Source organism: Anser brachyrhynchus (genome assembly GCF_964034855.1).
Source record: "Anser brachyrhynchus genome assembly, chromosome: 2".
Taxonomy (NCBI): domain Eukaryota; kingdom Metazoa; phylum Chordata; class Aves; order Anseriformes; family Anatidae; genus Anser; species Anser brachyrhynchus.
The window spans coordinates 16939161-16956930 of NC_137695.1; the positions used below are offsets into that span (position 1 = coordinate 16939161).

General features: G+C 40.3%; 1 protein-coding gene across 1 annotated transcript; it reads right to left on the reverse strand.

Moving 5' to 3' along the window:
* Window positions 1-661: 661 nt before the first annotated feature.
* On the reverse strand, window positions 662-16520 carry MTPAP (mitochondrial poly(A) polymerase). The gene is made up of 9 exons (XM_080581284.1): window positions 16335-16520; window positions 14598-14770; window positions 13808-14041; window positions 13266-13490; window positions 7865-8076; window positions 5656-5882; window positions 4353-4445; window positions 4184-4257; window positions 662-2948 (listed from the first exon to the last, which is right to left on the reverse strand). Exons 1-9 carry the CDS (start codon window positions 16435-16437, stop codon window positions 2613-2615), a joined length of 1677 nt encoding a protein of 558 aa, XP_080437410.1. The 5' UTR covers window positions 16438-16520; the 3' UTR covers window positions 662-2612.
* Between the last annotated feature and the right edge of the window lie 1250 nt (window positions 16521-17770).

Sequence of the window (17770 nt, forward strand, 5' to 3'; positions counted from 1 at the left end):
TCATAGCTTTGTTCTTTAAATGCATTTCAACATCCCCCTGGGAAATCTTAACTCTTCCAGGGACTGAGATTAGACTAACAGCTCCACAGTTCCCTGGGTCTTCTCAGATGTTCTTCTCTTGGCTGCCTTTCAGCCAGCAGGGACTTCCCAGACTCACACCACCTTTGGTAAATATTGGATGTTATAGGCGGATCCCTCAACAAACTCCTTCAGTTCTCTGGGGTGAATCCCATCAGGCCCTTTGGACTGTGAACACTGAGCTGATACAACTGTTCCCTCACAGTTTTGGTGACCACAGATGGAAAATCATTGCTCCCCCCAGCTCAGGGGACCAGCAACCCAAGATTTATCATTAATATTAAACATCGAGACAAAAATGCATTACATGCCTCCACCTTTTCCTCATTCCGAGTTGAGGATTTCTCCAAGTTGCCTATGGAGTAACTCATCTCTGCTACCATCCTGGGCAGGTGATCAACAGCAGACACCCACGACAACATCTGCTTTGGTTTTCTTTCCCTTAATCCTCACCCAGAGGCTCTCCAGCACATCATCCCTATGCGGAGATCCCTGTGGTACCCATTTTGTTTGGCTGGAAAAAAGGAAACTTGCAAGTACTCAAGTACCACCCTAATCTTCAACAGCTTCAAAGTCTACGGCTCGGGAAACAGGAGAAAATTTATTTAGGTTCTCTAAAGATCAAGGTAGCAATGGACTGCTTACCACGCCAGTGCCAAGCTTGATATCAAAAGGTTTTGTTAGCACCAATAACAAGTTACAACAAACTTCATTCCAGCCTCTGAGAAGTTCACACAGTAGCACCAGGGATTTAAGTAGAAAGCTAAGTTTGAACTCCAATGCCCAAAGCAGTTAATACGAGAATTAATTCCTGTGACTAAGATAAAAACTGTTAAAATCATTTGATAAAATGTTTATGAACATGAAATGGACAGGTATGAATATTATTTTAAAGTCCAAATGAATTAACATCACATTGATCTGTAAGAGGGTCTTCGTGCCATTCCACATCTAATTGATTAGGTTGCTAACTGCTGAACAGTGCTTCTCCCTGCCCAGTGGTATTTTACAAATACTTCATAATTACATGTTACTGCCCAAATTATTTCCGATAAACATACCTCTGGGAAAAGAGAGCACACTCTTTAACTGCTAATACCAACATACCAGTTCAGACTACACCAACAGAAAGTCCACACAAAATCATATACCGCTAGTGAATTAAAGAATCTAAATATACTGATGTTTATGAGTACTGTTTCTTGTTCAATATTGCATCTGTATGATAATATCTGAGTTACAGTAATCTCTTGCACAGAATTTCTTTAAAGAGTTCTTTTTAAAGTTCTGTTTTAACAAACAGCAGTCTGTAAGTTGTCCTCATCATGCCTGCCATTTAGTTTTAATGGATGAGTGGCTCTCAAACTGGACAGGTAGAATACTCCCAAATCTACCTGGAAAAAATCTGACATTTGACTGCTCTCTCTCTATTTCTCTTTCCATCTTCCTTCCTTCCAGCCCTCTCCATCTTCCTCCAAAAACACTCTTTTATGGTGAAAGCATGGAGAACTCAATGCTTTCTTTAAGCCACCAATAAACATTTCTCACTGGTTTAGCTGATCTGGAAGAGGTACAGTCAGTACTCTCCTGAATATATGAAAAATAAGGCAAGACTAGGGACGGCACTCAAACCTGTTACGGGATTCCCCGTGGATCTCTGTAAAGAGCAGAGAGATACAGAGATCATGAGATGAAGGCTTTGGTGTTGCCTAGTAGGCAACAACTTTGAGGGAAGTGATTAGGCAAGAAAAGCTCCTACTGGAACCTGAAATACAGGCTTAAAGTGAAGCTGAAGGCAAAACGAGAAACATGAGCACGTACGAGCGAGACCCAGTCCTATGGGTACAAATAATATAGGAGAGTGAATTGAAGAAGTTTGAGAACAGGTGGTAAACACAAGAGCAAACCCACATTTCCAACACAAAGCAGGTGTGCTATTTTTGGAGAGCAATCCAGTATGAAGCTGCAAACCCTACTACCTAATTCCATTCTCTTTATTTTTGTCCAGGCACTACCTACATGAATTGAAAACAATTACAAAAATAGATACACGCACTTTGGTTTTACTGGCTTCCAGAACGTGGTTGCAGTGGAAGCGATGGTTCTAATATTTGTCTTCTTTTAACATGTGGTTTCACTGGAAGGTGGTTGCTTCTTGAGCTTTTCCTTAACGCATCATTTGTATGTTAACCACAAGAATTCCCAAGGGCTTTTTCCCATGCTGCTCTTGTCAGTCCTTTTTTTTTTTTTTCCTTTTTTAAAGAGTGCCCAACTGAAGGATATTTCCAAAATATATCTGTAAAATTTGCATTTTAATGTTCTTCATTCATAAAACAGATGGAAGAGTGAAGAGTAAGGAGGAGACAATGTACAGAAGGAAAGCAGACCTGTACAAAGAACCATCACAATGAAAACCAGAGGTTACCTGACTCTCCATTTCACCATAATAGAAATATTAAAAGTAATGTTCTTCAGACAGTATCACATTCAATTCCTAAAACAGAATAGCAACTACCTTGGTTTTGTGCCGAAAGTCACTTTCCCACTGCTTTTTGTAGGTTGCTTGCATTACTTAACTTTAAGGAGTCTAAAAGGCTTCTGATTGTTTCACTTCCCAATCCCTTTGTCCTTCTCATCTTGTTTGGATTACTTTTTCCAAATGGTGTTAGTAGGGCTGCCAGTCCCCAGGGCTCTTTATTGATCATTCGCTGAGTTCTATCTTCCTTCTGTAAAATCCAGGCACTTTCTCGGGCCATAGCTACAAATTTCTCCAGCTGTGGCTGATTAACATTCTTGCTGATATTAAGGTCTTGTTCAAAGGGATTCCAGATATAAAGAGGAGACGATTCAGGTTTATTTACTTCCTTTCCCTGCAAATAGTGTAAAGGGAAAAAAAAAAAAACCACAAAGTTGCACATACGCATTATATGCTGAGCTAGTAACAAATCACTGGAGTTATCACATCAGCGTTAAGAGAATTCTGACCTAGTAGAGAACTTTTTGGGAAAAAAAAGTCATTATTAATCAAGTTAATTCTCCTGTCAATCTAACTGTACGACTCTATTCTCTAAATCCTCTTAGTGGTTGTTTTCCTTGCCACATTGAGCTTAGACTTCCTTCAAGGCAAAGAATGTACGACAACAACTTATCCTGCCTTTTTGGCCACCCTCCTGTTTGCTTTTCCACAAACCTCAAACCTCACTCACTGCAATCTGCTCCTATCTCCATTTGTGTACGGGCAGCAGGAGTGTGTCATATTAACGTGCACAGCCCAGTCTGATAAGCTACTCCAAGCACTTACTCTGTTCAAACCATTCCCCTCACGGTGCTCACTAAGAGCTAGTATAACAAAGCAAGACCGCTGCCTTGGCTGAACTTCCCCCCCCCGTTCAGTTTGTTTTTTAAGTACAGAGCTATTTGGGTCACGGTCCACTTTTGTGCACTCAAATAGTACAATACAAGTTGTTGACAACTACATAGTTTGCTACTTAAATGCACTTCCCATCACAGTGCTCATCAGTGCTCCTCAGCTAACTTGCTCTGCATTACAGAACCTCTGCAAGCTCTAGTAGGAACCTACCAGATAATGCTTGTCCAGGAAGAGCCCACATACTGACACACACCCTTGGCCCCAGGGCCAGGACTAGTTAAACAGAAAAACATCAGCAGCACAGACATTTCCCCTCTCCAGGTCAGGCTGTGGCATGTGGAGGCTTTTGCTTATCTCTTAAGCCTTAATGGCAAACAAAATTTACCCAGCTTAATTAATTAGTTTCTAGGATCAGCCTGTACTGGCAAAAGACCTTTCATGCCAGAAACCGGTAGTGCCCAAGTAGGAAATGGAACACAAACAAGGGTGTCTGCACAGCAGCACTGCTCCGAAACCCCTCATCCTCCTAGCAGTCCACCAAAAACAGGTGCTAGTTAAGGTACTTACATATATACACGTCTGTTACGCTTCCATACACACACACACACCAGCAAATAACATGACTGATATATAAAAACCAAAGTGATAGTGCAGCCCTCTTGGCGAGCACAGAACGATCACGTTATCTGTCACAGAAATTCAATCAATAACGATAAGAGACTAAAATTCACTTACCCGTCGAAGATTTAAGGAATTTTTTCTGAAGTCAAAGTTTCCAAAATATTCGAAGAAGTCACAGAGCAGCTCATCTAAGGGAAAGAAAACCAAGAGCCAACAGTAACATCAAGGAATAATTCATCTTCTACACACTCAGAAAAAGGGAAGTTAATGAAGATTTACCTACCAAGTGTTTCTGTATTTTTTGTAGGGTTGATCTTGCTTAAATCACTAACAAATGAGCAATCATTTCCTCCAATTATATGCTTGTCTTTTTCATCTGAAACAAAGATCGCAAGCATGTTTTGAAGTGATAAACAATAAAGTGCCACTGTATGTAATCAAATTCAAATAGGAGACATGACTGAATTCAATGAATGCTATTACATTAAGCACAGCAAATGAGAAGTTCACAAGCGAATTTTAACCATTTAAGTTGAATCTTAACCCTAAAGATGGAAAAGAAAAAAATGTTTTGACAAGCAAAGCAAAATGAGCATGAGTAGATGACATATTTTCAAGAGCATCCAGGAATAAGGTATGTGATGACTTTCTATCTCCAAAGTTATTTTAAGAAACAAACCTGGTATTTCTGCATACAGAGCTTTATAATACACAAAACAGCACAAATTTCTGAGGTTAATAGCTATACAAGGGCATCAATAATCACACTCAAAATGTCCACACCTCTTTTTCTGTAAAGCTATTGAAATTTCTACAGAATATTCCTAAGACATGTTTCATTCCGCATACAAAAATTTCTGATTTATTTTGAGAACTTGTCTGTAACTGCTGATGGAAACATTTAACCTGATTTTAAAACATCGGAACAGACCTTTTTCTATACTCAAAGCTTCCAAGGAAGCATGTCAACAAGCAGAAGAAATAAGTGAGGAATCAAGAATTTGGGATGTCATTCTCCAAGCTTTCATTCAATTTACTGAAGATAACACATCCTGAAAGCTACGTATGAAACATCCAGAACACCTTGTTTGCTATGATATAAAAATTATTTGCAGTTGCTCTGAACAGTCTCAAGAATATTACAAATTGTGAGAAAAAAAATAATATAGATACATCTGGTGTCCATAAAACAACAGACATCACATCAATCTGCGCAAAATCCTTAAAAACTGCAGAGACATGAGATCCTACAAGTCTGTAGTGGAACAACAATAAACAATAAACAGGCAGCGTGGGAGCACTGAGTAAATAAATCACTTCTAGTTGTCTGAGGCATAGAACAAGCCTAACCCCTGTAAGTAGAATTTAGCATTGCACTAGAAATGCAAAACTGAATCTATTTTAAGATGCATTCTTTTCACAAAAAATGCAAGTGAAACTTTTGTGTTCCTTCAAACTTAAGGCATAGACAACATACAGTGGTATTTGAGAGCATACAGAAACGTCGTGGGTTTATTCATAGCTTTACAGAAGTTAAAATAAATGTGAAAGTCACTTCAACCTCTTTGATAAACAGCTATCCTTACCTGCCAGTTCTTTAAGTTGGTCTAGTGTTGGAATGATAGGTGGCGATCTCTTTTGCAGAAAAAACATGACCATCATGGTTAGAGAGAAGTTTGTAATCCAGGTACCAGGAACACTGTTGGTAAGTCCATGAACGCGGGCCCAACATCGCAAACTGAACACCAGGGCTCTTACACGGGAATCAAGATTGCCATAGATATACAGGAGTTCTGAACTTTTGATAGCAATACTGAAAAGAAAAGGTACGAGAGGTAAATAATAAGAGAATGGGAAGTACCAGCTGCAGTGCTGGCTGCTCTGCCCTAGGTTATCAGTTATAAGGGAAGATGGTATCTATTAAACAACAACAATCAAACAAAACAACAATAAAAACCCCTTTTATCCATTAAAAAATAGAAAAGAATGTCTGAAATTGTCCAGGATTAAATATCTGATAGCTTTCTATAGTAAGAAGGGTGCAGTTAAGGGTAAATAGTAATATTGCATTTGTGCTGTTTCCTGTTTCCTTGTTCCACATCATAATGAAGAAGAAAAGAAAATCCAAAAACACCCATCACATTCTTGGAGTTAAACTATGCAGAATCAATGCAAAAAACATACGTAGAATTTAGCCACAATTGCCTTTGGAGTGTTTTAGATAATATGTCTATTTTACTACATTATATACAATCTAGAACTTCTTTTACAATTTTATTCTAAGGACCTATCCTAATTTTCAGATGACTAACATTTGAAGCTTTATGTCCTTAGGTTTTTGACAGCGCAAAACGAACTTATAAATTTTAAACCATAAAGTGTTGAAGACATTATTAACGTGATCAGAATGAATTTGAAGTTGTTCTTCAGCAAATTCTTTAAACAAACACAAGCAGTAACTGCAGCTGAAAGCAGCAGCTTTGCTCCCAGGTGCTTGCTCTCATTCCCACACTGCCACATCCACTCTGTTGATAGTTGTTCGTAATATCCAAATCCAGGTCCTGCTGCAAAACAACTTATCTGGAAGGATAAAGGCTTTCAGATGGATCAGCTTTTATCGGTTTCATCACATGGTTGTACAAACATTCTTGCAGTCTATGAATGGGAAGGCAATGAAAAGCAGGGAAAAAAAAATGGAAGCAGGATGTAAGAGCAAGGCTTAATTTGGGGGCAATTTTAGTTTAAATTGTTTGTTGAACTACTGTTGCAGGAAGTTTTATTCCCAGTCTTACACTGAATTCCTCTAAAAATTCGCCAAAGCATTTTGGGGAAGTTTGCCATATCAAAGTTTTGTAATACCTGGACTTGTAAGATTTCAGCTGTGAAGTGCTTCCCTGTGTCTGTAAGATTTTGTTATTTCTCCAAAATAACAAGACAACACTAGTAATACTAGTATTGTATCTGTAAGTCATATCAAAACTATTTTGAAAGATGATCACTCATATTTTACCATTCCCTAACACTAACAAAAAGGGTTACATACTTTTTTTTTTTTTCCAATTACGTACCTTACGTCAGTGCTACACGTGTACACTGGTTTAAGGTATGTATTTCAAAATAAGTGACAGCAAAACAAACTATATGCTTGACTATCACCCACTGGTCAACCACAAACTAAAAAAGTGAAAGAAGCTGGAAGAGGAGAAACAGATGCAAAGAGAAGTATTTCTAAGAAGCCTGCTCCCTCTATTGGGCACTACTGTGAAAGGCCCTAATGACAGTAACATTTCAGGCTGTTTTCTCATGTGGTGGGCTGATTTATCATTCCAGATACTTTGCCAGCAAACAGGCAGACACAGGCCCTTAAGAAATAAAAAAAAAGGACCCCGAAATAACTAGAAGTCTAATGACCGCAAAGCAGCTGAAAGGCGATAATGAAAATCAGCATGATGCTTAACCTGAAGCAATCAAAACAAGGCGGTGCGTATACCCACATACATGAAGGGAAGTATGACTGAAGAACCACGTCTGCTTTCAATTCCCTACACGCCAAACTTACCATATAGAGTATTTTTCAGGCCTTCAGCTTCAGCTAGCAATTGTTTACTATACTGCAGAAAGAGATCTTAAGCACATTGGAAAACTGAGATCTGGAAGTCAAAAATATCCTTTTCAGACCCAACATTCACATTTAACAACAACACAGAACTGAGTAGACTAAATGTTTTTCACGACAAGTTTCCAGAACATCAGTGCATTAGTATTCCGTCTAAAATTTTTAAAACCAGGTCTTACCTGTTGCTCACGGACAGATCACACTGGAATCCTGTCGGTTGATGGGCAAATTTCACCAGGGGGCAGCGAGCATTGAGTATCTTCTGTATGCTCATACATCCAGGACCAAAATTATCAAGGCAATCACCGATCACAGAAAGAATTTTCTGAGTTGCTAATCTTTCTGATGGTAATCTTTTCATCTGATACTCCATTTCAAAGGGACCTTTTTTCTAACACAAGATTTTTTTAAAGTAAGTTATTAGTTCTGGAAGTAAAGAGACATTTAAGAATAGTTCTGAAAGACAACAATTTGCAAAGGAATCTGCGCAATTACGGGCTAAAATAGAAATAAATTATTCAAAACAGCCTGCATAGCTTTAAAAAAGGTAGAAAATAAAAGAGAAAGTAATGTTTTTTCTCAGTGATTCATTTTTTCCAGGTTAATAGTGAGTAACTTACTGTAAAGTTACTTGTTTGGATGAGAGTATAATGCTACTACACCACTGTCTACAACAAGTCATTCTGGAATTCCCAAGACAGCAGACAGACTGACTGAAAAGAGCAGCACACAATTAAGTTAAAAAGTAAGAGGGACAAAACACAACCAAACCACTATTAATTTCTAACCACCAGTAATTCCATTTCATATCCTCAAAGTAGCAGTGTAAAGGAAAATCACTTTTTAATTTAAAAACTTTAAAAAAAAAAAAAAGGCAGGCAGATTGCTTACTGCTTCAAAATGAAGGTAAGTTTCCTTAAAACTTAAAATAATCACTTCGCACCTGATGCAGTTTTCCCAACAAATAACAAAATTGTGGAGCTGCACTCTGAGCTCAGACATGAATTTTCCTGTAGATCCTTGTATTTTGAATTGTCATATTTGCAGTTAACACCCAATAAAATAACTCCATACTGATGAAATCTCTGTTCTCTTTATACTCTGCCTCTGTTTTTAAGCCCCAACTAATTTTGCTTGCTGATCCTACACCTGACAGTGACTTATCCTCCCCTGTGAAACATGTAATGAATGTAGCGTGAATGGAGATGACACAAAGACCATTATGCAGCGACCTAATTAGTCTTCTAAGACATAAATAGAGGAGGTTACTCCTGTGTCACTGTGTTGGTGCACAGAAAACAGGCACTCAAACATAGGTGAAACAATTTGGGATCACGGACCTTGCAAATCGTCCCATAAACTTACTTCAGAAGCTGAATTTGTGTTGCTCTGATAACTAAGGTGACTCTTCCTGCTCTCCTCTTGCCCACAGTTCTCCAGCCAGCCCATGTGTTTGAACATAGCAGGAGAGTGGTCCCTAATCCCACTTGGCTACGTGACTGCATGCTACAGCAGGAACAGCTCTAAGTGAAAGAAGCCTACGGCTACAAACATTAGGGAAGATAACAGGAAAGGAAAAGATGGAGACTTGGCTGACACGTAGGTGTGCTGGTGCTCGTAGTTGTGTGACAAAAATAAAATCACAATGTGCCTTCCCAGGCAGCAGGTCAGTATCTCTAAGAAGCTGGATGAAGACTTTTTTGTAATAATGAAAGAGATGCTCTTAATTGGTTGGACTTTCACATGGAGCTTTGGTTCCTCTTGTGCGAGAATGAAACACTGATACCACTTACTCACGCCCTGTGGAATGTTGCTCAAAACAACATATACGGACAAAGTAACTACTACCTTGGGGTAGACTGATATACACCCTCAAGCAAGAAGTGCAACTTTTAATACAATAACTGTTACTCTAAAACTATCACAAAGCTCTGTTTTAAGGCATTCCCTAATCTCCCTAACTGCTTGCAAGTCGAACACAGCACATCTGTGTTAAACACTGCATTGATCATCTGCTCTTGGTAAAGAACGCTCTGACTTTTACTGCCATCTAAGTCACAGTCGCTGACCTTTTTTTGCCACAAGATGTGGTAAAGAAATGTGATTTTAATGTAAATAGATGCTGAAATGCCTGGTCCTCTGTCACTGCTGGTATTTCCTGAAAGGCTGCAGCAATTCAGTAGTTCAGAAGATAACCTTCCCACTGCTGCTGCACCATCTTGTAACTAACGCTACCTTCCTCTGCCTCCGCTTGTCCTAGGAAAGACAATCAACTTACGGTTATTAGGAACACAGTTTGCCAGGGAAAGTATCATATCATCGTCCCCATAAATCACACTGCCACCTATATGAGATTTTTGCCTTCCTCTGAAGTATTAAGTTGTTGCCTACTATGGGAGATACACCCACATCTTGTTTCCCTACGGAGTATAAAGCTCTCTAGGTGCTGGCACCTTCTTCTCCTGTACTCTCTGGCTGTGCTTGAATCAAGACAGGAGTTGCACTAACGATTTGCACGGTCCTTTGCAAGACAATGCTTTAAGAAACCTTACTTTTGTGCATACTTTCACTGTGATAGAGCAGATCTGCCCACATTTTAACACTCGGAAGTTTCAACACCACCAGCAAGATCTTCATCTTTAGCGCATAAAGATGACATCTGCATACGGGACAAAAGCCTCGCTGCACCACAGAGCCTAAGTACGCCACGCAGCCCCCTGACCCGTCCCATAATTGGGAGACAGCAGTGCAAATAGCATCCCTGCTGGCCTTTGCTGCTGCAGCCCCACAGCACTAACTCTGTCAACTGTCCACAAGTCCTCACAACTTCTAGTAACCCAGCCTGTTCTCACACCTCTCCGACGTTTACAACAGAGGTTTCAAGTAGCGCGGTTCATTTAGGGAACGGTGACAGGCAAATACGTTTGGACACACACTGCTAGCTTGTTAGTTTTTTGTTTGCTTGTTTTTATTTTTCTTGCAGCAATTTCTGCAAATGGATGACAAGACAACACAAGAACACGCATACAACTATCTGTCCTCGCACCGAGGGAGAATACTCCTTATCTTTGGTGCATCTCGTAACACTCACTAGACCATCTTGATTACCACTGCAGAATTTTTCACGCCTAGACTTGCTGCCATTTCTATACACTCCTTACAGTCTTCCTGTCAACTACGTGAACCTGGTTCAGCTAAATTATGATTGAATAAAGCATGTTATATAGCCCAGTTCCAAAGAGCCTTCCGTAACTCACTGGCAAGGGTGAAGTATGGGGGAAGAAGTATTCTGAAATAAAAATTGGTGGTGAGAAACTATTTACCCAAGGAAGATGTGGGCTGAAACGTCTCTAGAGAGGCTAAATATTACGACAACTACAGTGGATTATTTCTCCTCCTCATCTTGCTGAGACTTTGCATCTTCTTACATGTAAAGAACATGTAAAGAAACAACAGTAAGAAAAACTTGAAGAATTTCTGTAGTTTTACTTTTTTTCTGTAGTTTTTTTCTTGAAGTTTTCTGTGGTTTTAATCTGTTATTAAAATGTCGTTGTTCGTTATGTCAATTAAAAAAGCTCCTTTACCTTCACCTCAATTTCAGAACTATTTTAGAAGCACAGTGAAGTTAAAGTGAGAATCTCTGTTCCCCTACTCATATAAAATAATCTGCAGTGACTGGAATCATTCCATTAAAACTGAATTTATCAAGTATACTGTAATACTCCATGATGTCTAGGCATGTTGCCACTTCAAAATTCAACAAAAGGAGAAAAAAGTTATTAAAAATTTGGGCAACTGCAATTACACTTGCCTCCCTGCTTGATTTGTAAAAGTTTTTCAAAAGGACAAATGAAAAGTTGACTATGCAGGAATAAAGGACATCAATGGTCAAATTTTGTTCTTTTTCTAAAATTACTGTACTACGTTTCCTAGCATTGATACGGGACTGCTACAGAAGGATGATTGATTTGACATCTTTTCCACCTCTCAAACATTAAGCAATTCATTTTAGGTATAGTCATTTTTTCAAGAAGTTGTATTAACATTCTACTGAAGTCCGAGTGCTCATGCTGATCACACACCTACCAATCCAAGTCCATTGTTAATACCAGTGTGACTGAAAAGATGATACATACATACAAAAAAAGGATCAAACCAAATATTAAAATGTGCGTAAGATGATTTTAAAAACTAAGATTTGCAGTGACCCACTGCCTTTTATCCTAAGGTCTGGTTTACGATTCTGATTTCATCTTCTATTACAAGATTGCCTTCAAACAGTGTGCATTTTCCTTAGAAGGCACGACATGAAAGAAAGATTTTATCTCTGCAGAGCATCAATACCAAAACAAAACTGCTACCGACAAAACATGCTTTGAAAACAGACATTTTATACTTGATTTTTCCTCAAAACTCAAGAGGCTACTGAAGTAAAGGGTTCCTAGATTTTAACCTTTTCCACAAAGGCACAGTGATCCTATCCTTCAGCTGACATATCTGCTTTCATTGTGTTTGATCACTGCAATAATACTGAAAACTGGGAATATCTGAAGGCATAGTTTAAAGAAAAATAAGATACATGATAATATGTAAATAGCACAGAAAAGCTAAGCAAATTTTCAATTTCCAAAAGCTTAAGGCCATCATCTTTTTTTTTTTTTTCTTTCTTTCTTTTTAAGGAAAACAAAGCCAGTTTTCCCCAAACTATTATCACATACATAAAAAAGCAGCTTTGGTAATTAAGTGATTCTGGCATTTTCAGAATCTATGAAGAACTCCAGCTTCTCCACAGGACAGTTCTAATCCAAATCTCCCTTCTTCTTGTCCTGCCTTTCACCTCTTTCTTTCATATTTCCTTCTCCAGTTCAACAGGACATTTACACTATCCGCAGTCAAAAACCAATAGCAAGAGACAAGCCTTCCAAAAAAACCTTCTCTAGCCCTTTCCCATTCGTTATGCTTTCACAAACCTGGACCATGACACAACCTACTCTAAGCTTTACAATTGGAAGCTGCCCCAATCCCAACACTGAGCACGTGACACTTGGCTATTGCATAGTACAGACTTCTGTATCCTGGTACCAGCGAAGACACGGGTTAGGAAGAAATTTAATTGTTGGTGGACAGACACCACAAACATGAGTGGTGCCACCTGCAACTATTCACCAATATTACTCCAGAAGGTCTTAACACCTCCATGCACTTTTACGTGCAGGCCTATGTACTCTAGTACATAATAATGTTTCTGTAGCAAGTCAACTCTTTAAACTGAGTAAAAGAACCTGACAACCCTCCCAAAATGCACATGTACAAAATTATTATGTACCAGGACATGGAGTACCTTAAAAATCACACCCAAGCTTTAAAATGGCATGGGTGAAGCCCAGCAGCTCCAGAGAAGAAAAAACAGTGGTAATAAGATAGGAAGGTCTGGTATTGCTCAATCAGCTTTGGAGGATGAGGACTTTCTTCACAGTGAAGTCTGCCCTGGCAGTACAAACGAAGTCTGAAAAAACAGCAAATTATTTTCTTCCTATTACAAGGAGGAATGAGGACTGAAAACGCACAGCGTAACCTTACCATTTGTGTAGCATGCTCTTGTGTGTCATGGAAGTCCAGAAACATGTCCACATCGCATCCCAGTTTGCCAAAGGTGTTCACCGAAGAGCCAAATGGCTTTACTGTGCTGTCTGGAAAATATGCGCGTGCAAAATCCTGAACCAGGGAACAGGCCAGAAATCGGAGCTTGGTATTTTCTTCGGTAAGCTGATACTCATTCAGCAGAATGTACATTTGACTGCTTATCTATTAAAGAAAATAAATACTGTAAAAATACTATGACTATTTTCTATTAATATATATTTTCATCTACTTACTATCATTGCAATTAGAAGATCTTTATTAGTCTCAAACATTTATGTCATATAGAAAAAAACGATTTTGACATTTAAAATAATTTTGTCTTTTTGTTTGCATGTATGAGAACCACTGACACAAAGTTCTAACAGAGATTTTTTTTTTAATAGAAATAAATCACTTTATATGCTTCACACGGCCACTTACAAATCTTAAGTGGACAGGGATCATTTTTGTTTGAGAAAACTCTAGAAATCTATACTTACACTGTCCGCACGATAAAGTTTTTGAATAAGCTCGTTCACTGGAATGTGAGATTGAGGGGAGAGATGAACCGGCGTTTCTTGAGCAGCTTTAGTCACTGGGTTTTTCAGTGTGAAGGTAAAAAGTCTAGATTTAAATGGGACAACATGATGCTCTGCGGCCTTCGGAATTCCAACAATATCCTGTAATGAGGCTACACTGCTCTTTTCAGAAAATTCTACTAAAGCATGGATTCCCTAAAAAATTAAGAATGGAAATAGACAGTGTTAGATAAACACATACAAGCCTTGAACTTGTTATACTGACATTACTCAGCCATTTGTGGTAGCACTGTGACATTTTAATGAGAGAGTCACAAAGCTGAATGCCAGCTTCTGTACCTCAGCACTTTTAAAATGTGTTTTTTTTTTTTCACAAGAGGGCAAAAAAATTTAAGACATGCCATTCTTGGTGGTAAGCACTACATATTAAAGAGTTCTGAAATCTATTCACCTTCACAACTGTAATGTTCATAAAAAAAGTTCTATTTTAGGATAATTTACAGTGCTACATGAAAGTTTAAGATTTAATGTAAAACAGGTCACTAGAACCACTTACAACAGCTGTTGCTTAGCTAACTTACAAATAAAAATCTGTTGCTCAGCAACTTGTAAACATTAATAAAGACAAAACCTAGTTTAACATATTAATTGTCCATAATATGCTTGACCTACATGTATGAGGCCTTGACCAAATAAAAGCTTTTCTTTTTTGTCTGAGTCTAGATTTCAGTTTACATGGTTAATAACTCACCCGATTTTCAAAAAAGAAGTGACTGTTAATTTTTCCATGACTGGATAAATACTGCAGTAATTTTTTTTCATTAAGTCTTGATGGGCATTTAATTAAAACAGTTCGTTCCGCTTGCTCCAGTCGTTCTGTCTGAACCTCTGTGAATGTCTTCTTTCTGGTATTGACTTCAGTATCTGCAAGAAGAAATGAGCATCAAGGTTTTTTTTTTCTCCATTAAGATTTAAAATTGATTTTCAGCTCCTCTTCTGCGATTGAACAACTAAAAGTTTTGCTTTGGCTCTCTGAGAGGATCACAGCAAAACAGCAAACAAGAAAGAATGAAACACATAAAGAAGTGCATTTCTCTCACAAACACATATGTTCTCTTAGAACAAGGAATAGGAAATAGAAGATGAAAACAACACTGACTTTCCTTGATGCCACGGGAAGTTTGATGATACAAAGAAACTTAGCTCCTCTCTGATTCGCTTCTCGCCATCAAACACTCAACACGTGAGTCTAGCAGCAAGGTACCCAGCAAGAGTATGAGGCAGAGCCAGACCTTTGGCAAGCCGCCCTAAAAAGACACTTTCTCTCTTCTACCATGAAAACAGCACTTTCACCTTGGGAACAGTTCAACACTTGCTTCTTTTTACAAGTCACCACCTTCTTTTACAGTAAACTCCTACACAAAATTTTCATTTGATACTATACTTCCATCAGCTCACCTCAATTAAACCACAGATCAGTCATATCTCGCCATACTGCTGGCAAGGAATATTGCTGCTGACAGCCTACAGAGCCAACATGGAAACGAGACACGCTGGAACACGGAAAAACTCCGAAAGTTGTTGGTTTCTTTGACTGCAACCAGGCAAAGGGGCTACATCCCAAATGTGAAATCATAACCACATCCCTGCGTAACTCAAAATTAATCAGCTGACCACATCCCACTACCACAGGGTGGAAAGGTGCTCCCTGTTCATACAGCCATCCGTAACTCAGACTGGGAGGCAGGAGGGCATGCAGTTACCTCCCTGGGGCTACAGAGGGATTCAACAGAGAGCTCCTCGTACAATGCTTTTGGGGAACACGTAGGATTTTGTAGACTCAAGAGAATCCTACCTAATGAAGCTTGTTACTATTTATTCTAATTTAAAAGAAGTATTTTTACAATTTTTTCATTTCTCATGCCAGCTTGCAAACAGAAACTACACAAAGCAGTTGTTTCAGCTGCTTAGTAGTACACAGCACTTTTCACCAGAAGAAACACAAGTCACAGCACATCAGCAATGGCTGGTCCTCACCGGTTCCTGCCTTGCACTAAGAACACGGCGACAATCAAACGTTTCAGCAGCATAACCGCTTTAATTTTTCTCTAGCCCATCTCCACGTGTAATATTTTTTTTTTCTTCTGGGAAAAACGAAGAAGTGTGAAGTGCCTGAGGCGCAGCAGTGACAGGTCCCAGGGACCGGTGCCACAACCAAGAGGTGAACACAGCTCTCCTCGCTCCCACAGCTCTCTGTATGCGGCTTGGCTGGCTAGGCACTTCTTCCCTGGTTTAATACCTGCATATTCTTAGCTACTACAGCAGAAGGTGTGCGCTGGTATCTCCTCCTGGTTCTAAGCCCTGCCCTGCCCTTCCCTTCCCTTCCCTTCCCTTCCCTTCCCTTCCCCTCCTTTCCCTTCCCTTCCCTTCCCCTTCCCTTCCCCTTTCCCCTTCCCGTCCCCGTGAGGCACAGCCGCCCCCCCCATACCCTCCGCCGCCTCCGCGGTCCCCACGGAGCCGAGGCGCGCCCCGTGCGCCCTGAGGCGGCCGGGCAGCAGGCGCAGCGCCCGCCCTCCCGCTCGCAGCGCCATGGCCGGGCACGGCCGGGCACCGCCGGCACCGCGCAGCCGCCGCCGGCCGCCTCCGACGGCAGCCGCCGAGGCTCAGCACTCCTCCGCCTCCCAGCGGCCGCGGCCCGGGCTGATAATGGGGCTGTGGGGGTTGGGGAGGGAAAAGGAGAAATAAAAGAGTTTGGCTGGTCGGCCGTCGGGGCTGGGTGGCGTGTGTGAGACCGGGGGCGGTCGGTGGGTGTCCTCGGCCTGTGTCACGGTTCCCTGTACAGGGGGTGGAGGGGACGCGTTAGACGCAGCTGGCTTTGGTGTGTAAAGGCTGTCGCATATGTAAAAGTTGTGGGCACGTCTGTAGCGTAAATTAGGGCTTGTGTGAGTACCGTGGGGATTAGCAGGACTTCGCAGGTCAGCTACACTCTTTTTTGCCTCCTGTAGAGCCTGCAAGTAATTGCTGTAACTTTATTGTCTTGGTTGTATATCCCAGGATGTCCCAGAAGACAAGAGTAGATCGCTTTTAAAGTACTGCATTTTAATTAATATCCTATGTACCCATGCCACAGAGCAGAAATGTCGTTTTCCTCCATCCCTCTGTAGCACGTACATGAGTTTCCTCGGGAATCCTATGACGCATCTTTCCTAAATTCATTGATGTGGAAAGAGAGAAACTCCTCCTCTTCGCCCTTTGAAGCTGGACTAAAAAAGGAAAATGGTTTAATTAAAATTAATTTGGGGGTTAGGGAAACTAATAACCGAGGCATGTTCCTGAAAGAGGATACCCAAAGTACCCTAGCGTGTGAGCTGCTGTGTATTAAGGATGTGTTACTCAGCCTGAACCTCCTACCTGCAAGCTGCTGCCAACTCTGCTCTCTCCTAGGCCTGGCCTCTCTCCCTTTTGCCTCTCCTGTAGCCTGCCTTCTTCCTAAATCCCATTCGTTTCCTTTTTCTGTTTTTAGTTCCATTAATCATCTTCAACTTCCTTGCATTTATTCACAGGCTTTTGTCAGCACATGCACTGAATACAGCAATCGAACAAGCCCAGAAGAAAAAGAAAAAAGACACATGTTTCTTAACGGGGCTTTGCCAATGTGTTTATCACCTGTATGCTTTGCAGAAACAAACGTGTGCGAGCAGGGGTCAGCCCTGCCAGCAGCTCTCCACACGCTGGGTCGTGATGCTGAGGAAAACGAAGGCATCAGGTGGCGAGTCTGTCTGAACCCCTGTGCGTTCAGAACCTCATTTGTGTTGTTCTGAATATAGAGAAGTGGCAAACCTGTAACCTTTAAACAAGGTGGTCAGCGTGTCTGGATAACGTAAATAGTAAAGGAGTTACACGTACTCAAACACTGAAAGCTAC

Bases quoted from the DNA above. Each gene is read 5' to 3' on its own strand.
- MTPAP (XM_080581284.1), bottom strand. From the start codon at position 16,437: ATGGCGCTGCGAGCGGGAGGGCGGGCGCTGCGCCTGCTGCCCGGCCGC. The intron at 13,491-13,807 runs GTAAGTATAGAT...TTTCTTTAATAG, and splicing joins AACTTTATCGTGCGGACAGT to ATAAGCAGTCAAATGTACAT. The intron at 5,883-7,864 runs GTAAGACCTGGT...TTTTCTTTTCAG, and splicing joins GATCTGTCCGTGAGCAACAG to TATTGCTATCAAAAGTTCAG.